Below are 7,092 nucleotides of genomic sequence, written 5' to 3'. Positions count from 1 at the left end.
TATATATATATATACATCTATATATTATACTATACATTATGACTTGTATATGAATGTTGGATGCTGCGTAAAGATTTTTCCAGTCTTAAAGTATATCTTTTTTTTTTTTTCTGTCGTGGTCACACCGGAGGAAAGTCTATCAAATATGTGAAATAAATTAATAGACAAAAAGATATATATATAAGATAAAATTAAAAAAAAATAATAAATAAATAAATAAAATCATTTGAAATAGATAGAAATATTTGTTTCTTTTTTCTTTTTTTATTTAAAAAGAGATAGACTTTCCTCAGCTTGGGGAACTTTTGAGATGGTCCTTGAACAATGAAACCTTTTATCGTTAATATATTAATTGGCCACGTCGATAGGTTAAATAGCTAATATTATGTCACCGTGCAACCCTGTCTCTCTTTTTACATAGTGGATATTATTGTCTACGAAATATAATTTTTTGTATTTCTGTTTTCTGTTTCGTGTCCTGTCCATCGACAATGCCCCGCGGCTGGGCAAGCAGGATTTCGAGGTATTAATCAACAAATCATTATTTGTTATAAATCCAATATTTAATTATACTCAGTGTTGGCCGTGTTCCGGAAATGCTTATTTCTTTTACCGTTACTTTTTATCGTTTTCTCACTATTACATACATATATATACATATATATACATATATTTATATAGTATTTATATATATATATATATATATATATATATATATATTAACCACACATTCTTGAATTGCATTTGAAACGACTGATCTGCTCTGTCTATCTTACTGTTCTCTCACCATCGATCGATGTCTTGGTACTGTCCGTTGTGATTGCGATACGTAGGTATATATGTGTGTAGTTAACGAGCACACGCATACATACGTGTATCACGAATTAAATATATCGTCCTAAAATTTATTTATTTCTTTTTTTTATCTTTTTATACTCCCCCAACGCATTCACGATTATCAGTGTTGTTCTTTTCTTTTATTTTTTATGATTATTATAATTATTAGATATGTATATACGTATATATATATATACATATAACAATATATATATATGTCAAGAATTAATCCAACAAATATTATTGAAAATGAAAACCACACGATATTCAATGCTCTTCGAATGCAATGCTACTGGAAATGGCAGAAACGAATGTTTAGGTTTGACGATTGAACAAAATATATAATAAAATAATAAAAAAAAAAAAAAGAAAAATGTGATGATTTTAAAGAAGCATCTCGCAACAACAGCGTAAGCATCGATGTGATCCAAAAAATATAGGATTCGGATAATCGTAAGATAAACTTCAGCAGATCAATGTTAGAAATTGAAGAATAATGAATTTTCTCTTTGATCTAATTTATTGTCTAACGCGATTATGCTGCATAATAAGTTTTTCTCCAGTTACAAAAAGAAAAAAGAAAAAAGAAAAAATAATATTCATTTCGGAGTACGGCCGTAGATGAAAGTATGTGCCGAAATAGTAGCGAATCGTGTAGTAACACCTGTAGTGCCTAACAAATACTGTTCTCAATAATTAATAATTAACGTACAAAATCGGGAGACATCTTGAAATGATTGATCTAACAAATATAATGAATTCAAAAAAATTGCATGAGATGAAATGGTTCAATTGGTACTTGAAAAAAAAGGAATCAATGTTACGAATAAGAGAACAAAAAAAATATGTCACCCAATTTTGATGAACGTCTCGAAAGGCTACCGTAAGACGGGATTCCGTTATACGGTGACCTTTTATTAACCAGGCTATTCTTATGGCGCCGATCACGCAGTAGAGCAATTAATTGTGTCGTGTTATACATCGCCATTCCTAAATTAAATACCAATTTAACAATAAGAAAATATAATTCAATCAACAACAACAACAACAACAACAAAAGTCTCATTAACGTTAAAATTCAAATCAAATTTTGATTCAAAACTAACCTACTATTATTGCAAATTTCATTATAATTCCTATACCATCATAATCACCGCGTTATCATAAATACACATATATACATACAAACACATACCTATTAATATACACATCATATATATATATATATATATAAATATATAATATATATATATATATATTACACCAYGAGATGATTTCTAGCATGGCACTGATGCGTGATGTTCCTCCTATCTTCCATTCTCTTCTATCGAGCACATACGAATAATAATTATTATTATTTCTTATTAAAATTCTCTCCTAATACTATATTACTACTATTACTAATTACTAACACACTTTGACTAACTATCTCACACATAGCACTTGAATATATTTAATCATGACTGTGCATCATTATCAAGGTACCCCGTCCGCCGCTATAAATATTACATATATATATTGTATATATATATATATATATATATCTATATTTATATTTAGACGATGCGATTGCACATTTTTAGCAGACTATCCGACGCTAAGCGGTTGATAACATACAATAAGTTTAGGCCATCTCCAGAGTTGCCTGCTGCTGATTAAATATTAACCAACTGCCACTGCCATTGCCAATGCAAATGCCATTGCTATTGCTGCTGCTGATTTGTTCGCGATATTTTGCTATATTTAAAACACATCGCTCTTATTGTTCTCGTTGCAATTAAACAAAAGAAAAAAAGAAGAAAAACAACCCCCCCCCCCAAAAAAAATATGATGCATGGGTGCGTGCGCTTTCGTAAGCTTCGCTTTTGCCACTTCCATTAAATCCTAATCTTTAAATCTTCTCTTCTAATTTGTCTTTTTTTTTTCAAAAGAACAATTTTCTTTTTATAGCTTCTATCATTCGAATAAAGTGACTTTCCTGATTCATTGAACATTTTTATCTTTTAGAATAGCACTGTATTTTTCTTGATACACCCAATCATGGATCACGAGAGTACAGTGTTTCTGGCAATGTTAATAATAAGATTTTTCAAATTGAATGATGTATCATTTTTAATCGAATTCGTATTAAACGATTTCTAAATCTTCCGATGTTGTCGTTATCGATATCATTGAACTTTGTGAATGAGCACTTTAAATAGATAGTAATATTCACATTAGAGAATGACGATGCATGATATTTAAAAGGGATTGCCTTGCTTAGCTGATTTCGTATTATCAATTTTTTTCACGAATACAATGTGAATATAAACATTTGCACTATTAGCATGAATTTTCAAATCTTATCTTTTGAAGGCTTTCACGCGGTCATCGTCACGTATTCTATACAAAAGTCATTACAAAAGAATGCACAATAAAAAGAAAAAAAGATCATCTTAAGATGAGTATTCTAAAAAAAAACAAAAAACTAGACGATTGTATGGGTAATTACTATTAGTAGGTTGATTAAATAATTCCAGGTGCATTCAAACAAACGATGATCTTTTTTTTCTTTTCCTCTTTGTTTTTTCTTTGCAAAATGCAGACGCATATTTAACCACGAGACTCATGTTGATCGGCTGTTGTATACATTTGAACAAATAATTCCAATAAACGCGTACCATGTGTCCCTTTTTTATAGAATGTTTCTACAAAAGAGCTGTGATCGGTCTCCTATTCTCATTTAAAGAAAGGTAGACGGACACACCCGTAGACGTAGTTTAAACGGTACTTGCATGGAAGCGTAGACCTTTTTTATCATCTAGTTCACGCTCGTTAACGCATAAATTGTTCTATTATTTGCAGTTTTTTGTAAGACTCGATCATATCCGCAAGTGCTTTACCCAGAAGGATGGAATCTTTGTTTTGGAAGAATTCAGTGAGTAATTAATCTCACAATGGTGAATGTATACAAACGCAATTATCTAAGGTATTGCAATTTACGTTTTCTACGTGTGTATCTCTGTTTCAGATCCTAAAACTAGACAAGTAATACAACGTAAATATAAGTCGCAAATGGTGAGTTTAATAAAAAATTAAAAAAAAAAAAAAATAAAGAGGAATATTTTAAGATGCTTATTTTTTCACCCGATATTGTTTTCAATATTATTCGTACAGTTCCATGATAAATTATTCATGGATATATATGTGCGCATGAAAAATTAATGTCATTAATTTAATATTATTTTTCTAAGTAATAGATCTTTTTTTTTTATGTTTGTTCCTTTTTCCTTTCTTTTTTCTTTTATAATTACGTTGAACCGACAGGCCAACGAGATGATACACTGTATACATCGGATATTTTCAATTGCGTTTGCCGTTGCCGAACTTTCGTCAGAGGTTCATCTTGAATCTTTGTCGGATAAAGATACTGCATGAAGCTTTATTTACGATGATTCATTTCGTTTCACGAGTTTAAAGTAAGTCTCCCACAATCCTTATTAATTATTTTTACGTAATATATATATATTGTTTCAATTTTATCTTTACGTTGCATTATTGATCGCACAATTTTATATTTATCCTCTTTTATAATTAATCGTATATATATATTTATATACATATGGAAACTTCAGTATGCATAATTATACAAATTTTTATATTCACAGGCAGATCAAATCTGTTACGCGGTACTCTGTGTATTTTCTTATTTGGCTGCTGGTTTAGAGCAACGTAAACCACAACAGCCAAATCAAAAATTACTCCAGCAGCAGCAGCAGCAGCAACAACAACAACAACAAAAACAACAACAGCAACAACAACAGCAGCAACAACAACAGCAACAGCAACAGTATCAGCAGCAATTGCGCCAACAGCAACAGCAGCAGCAGCAGCAGCAACAGCAGCAGCAGAAACAGCAACGTCAGCAACAATTGCAGCATCAACAACATCAACAACAATTGCAACATCATCAGCAACAGCAATTACGTCAACAACAACAACAACAACAGAGACGGCTGTCGCAAGTATCGCCAAGGGATGAAAATAGCCCTCATCAAGTCACACAGGGAAATACGAACACGCAATTTGAACCCTTTCCTCAACAACACTGACACAAAGGCAGACACTCTCTCCCATTCGTGCATGATTACAATAAATGCGCTCCTTACGCTTGCCTACCCTGGGTATGAATGAATCTAACGTAAAAAGCACGAATTGTATCCATTTCATTCTTCTTCAGGCCTTGGAAATAATCTAATAAATGTTCGTCGGCGTGGTATTTTCCTACGAAATAAAATAAAAAAAAAAAAAGAAAAAAAAAAGAAAAAAAAACCATAATATAAAGAACAGCAAGCTAAGCTTCGAAATTCTTCATCATTTCTAAACGCTTTGGCCTGCTTTATTTCTCCACTCGTTCGATACTTCCATTGTAACATGTGATATATGTAATCGATATAACAAAAAACAAAGTGCACTGAAGAAAGAAATAGGAACGGAGAGAGAGAGAGAGAGAGAGAGAGAGAGAGAGAGAGAGGGAGAAAGAAATAAAGAGAGAAAAAGAGATAAAACATAAAAGATATAATGAAAAACTTGTAAAACATACAGAGAATATACACAGGAACAAATATACTTGTATTATACATTATACAGCAGTGTATAGAAAGTGTATATTTTTTTCAGTATATATATATAACACGAGAGTATAGTTAAAAAAAAAAGAAAGAGAGAGAGAGAGAGAGAGAGAAAGAGAGAAAGAGAAAGACATAAAGAATATTGCAAGAGATCACATAATTTTGAGATAAAAGAAAAGAAAATAAAAACTAGAATCTGTACGTATACTTATAGATATTAAATATGCACGAATCCAAATGGATTAAAACAAATATAAAAACGACCGATCAAGAATAGCCGTTCTATACGTAGTCGTCACAGATGTTGTACAACTCGTGACTTTTTGAGTAAAATAAAAAAAAAAAGTTAACTGCAGCATTTCGTATTTTAGCGATCTCTCGTTAAATATTCCGAAAAAAAAAAGAATAAAACTATGATAATAATAATAATAATAACAAAAAATATATATATATAAANTGTATTATACATTATACAGCAGTGTATAGAAAGTGTATATTTTTTTCAGTATATATATATAACACGAGAGTATAGTTAAAAAAAAAAGAAAGAGAAAAAAAAGAAAGCAAGAAAGACAAATCAGCCAGTGACTATTTTAGAGGTTCCTATTTAAAAAAAAAAAAAAGAAAAGAAAATAAAACAGAAAAAAAGTAAAAGGTTAAAAAAAAGAAACACAACAGCGATTATTAAATAATTAGTTGAACGAGACGCTGAGCAAAAATATCGTAATGCCAATGAAATATAATTATAATCGGACGTAAAGAAAATAAATAATAAAAAAAATTCACAACACATCGACGCGTATGAGATACGCGACGAGAGAGAAAAAAAAAATAAAATAAAATTGTTTTGCCTTCCTCAGGTCTCATGATCGATCGTCTGTCTCTGTCTTATAGTAAAACATTTAAACGACATATCATACGAGAACAAAAAAAACAACAAAAAAAAACTTCCTTCTTTGGTTCGTCTCTTTTTCTCTTTTTTTTTTTCTCTTTTTTTATATAAAAAAATAAAAAGAAAAAATACCAAAAAAAAACAGACACAGAACAATAGAGAGAAATACATACATGCATACATGGTAGAGTTCCGTTGCAGCAGAACACGCTTATTTGACAATAACGATTAAACTCGACAGTTAAAAGTTGGCCTATGAGAAACACAACGTAGACATTTTTTTAAATCAATCAACAAACACGTCTACGTTTTATTTTTGGAAAATATTTCCAAAACAATATCCCATATTTTTCTCGAAAACGTTATTACGTGCGTGCGTGCATGCGTGCGTGCGTACGATGCCAAAAAATCTTCTACGATCAAAGTTAAATTTATTTTTAATCATCCTAATATCATTACACTATTATCGGCTCGCGATTCTAACATTCTACTTCTCATTCGTTAAAATCTCATTCATTGTATTTTGAGAAACAATCATTAGAACGATTAAAGACGGGCCTGTTCTTGGCGAGTGTGAGGAGCATAATACACTATTACCTGTTATTAAGACAAAACTAAGCAATATACGAAAAAGCTTCTGTTGTATTTTAGTTAATTGCACGTGTATTATTATTAAAAAAAGAAAATATGTATGAAAAATTGCAAGAAAAAAAAAAAATGCTAAAAATAAAAAGGAGAAAAAAAGAAAAACAT

The 7,092-nt window shown here is 30.5% G+C and overlaps 1 protein-coding gene across 3 annotated transcripts in view; it reads left to right on the top strand.

The window, feature by feature from the left end:
* The window catches only part of LOC106791136 (MAP kinase-activating death domain protein), an 18,696-nt gene extending 13,536 nt beyond the window's left edge, over window positions 1-5,160 (top strand). For 2 of the 3 annotated variants that reach the window (XM_014756545.1, XM_014756544.1), the window contains 4 exons: window positions 515-523; window positions 3,682-3,754; window positions 3,848-3,894; window positions 4,485-5,160. In XM_014756545.1, coding sequence (XP_014612031.1) covers window positions 515-523; window positions 3,682-3,754; window positions 3,848-3,894; window positions 4,485-4,928 — 573 coding nt within the window. In that variant the 3' untranslated portion in view covers window positions 4,929-5,160. Of the gene's footprint in view, window positions 1-514; window positions 524-3,681; window positions 3,755-3,847; window positions 3,895-4,143; window positions 4,296-4,484 lie in introns of all 3 variants that reach the window. The other variant, XM_014756546.1, reaches the window with a different exon arrangement.
* The last annotated feature ends 1,932 nt before the right edge of the window (window positions 5,161-7,092 follow it).

Source organism: Polistes canadensis, unplaced genomic scaffold (assembly GCF_001313835.1).
Source record: "Polistes canadensis isolate GaletaPanama2010 unplaced genomic scaffold, ASM131383v1 scaffold_287, whole genome shotgun sequence".
NCBI lineage: Eukaryota > Metazoa > Arthropoda > Insecta > Hymenoptera > Vespidae > Polistes > Polistes canadensis.
This window is presented reverse-complemented; position numbering and strand designations above follow the sequence as displayed.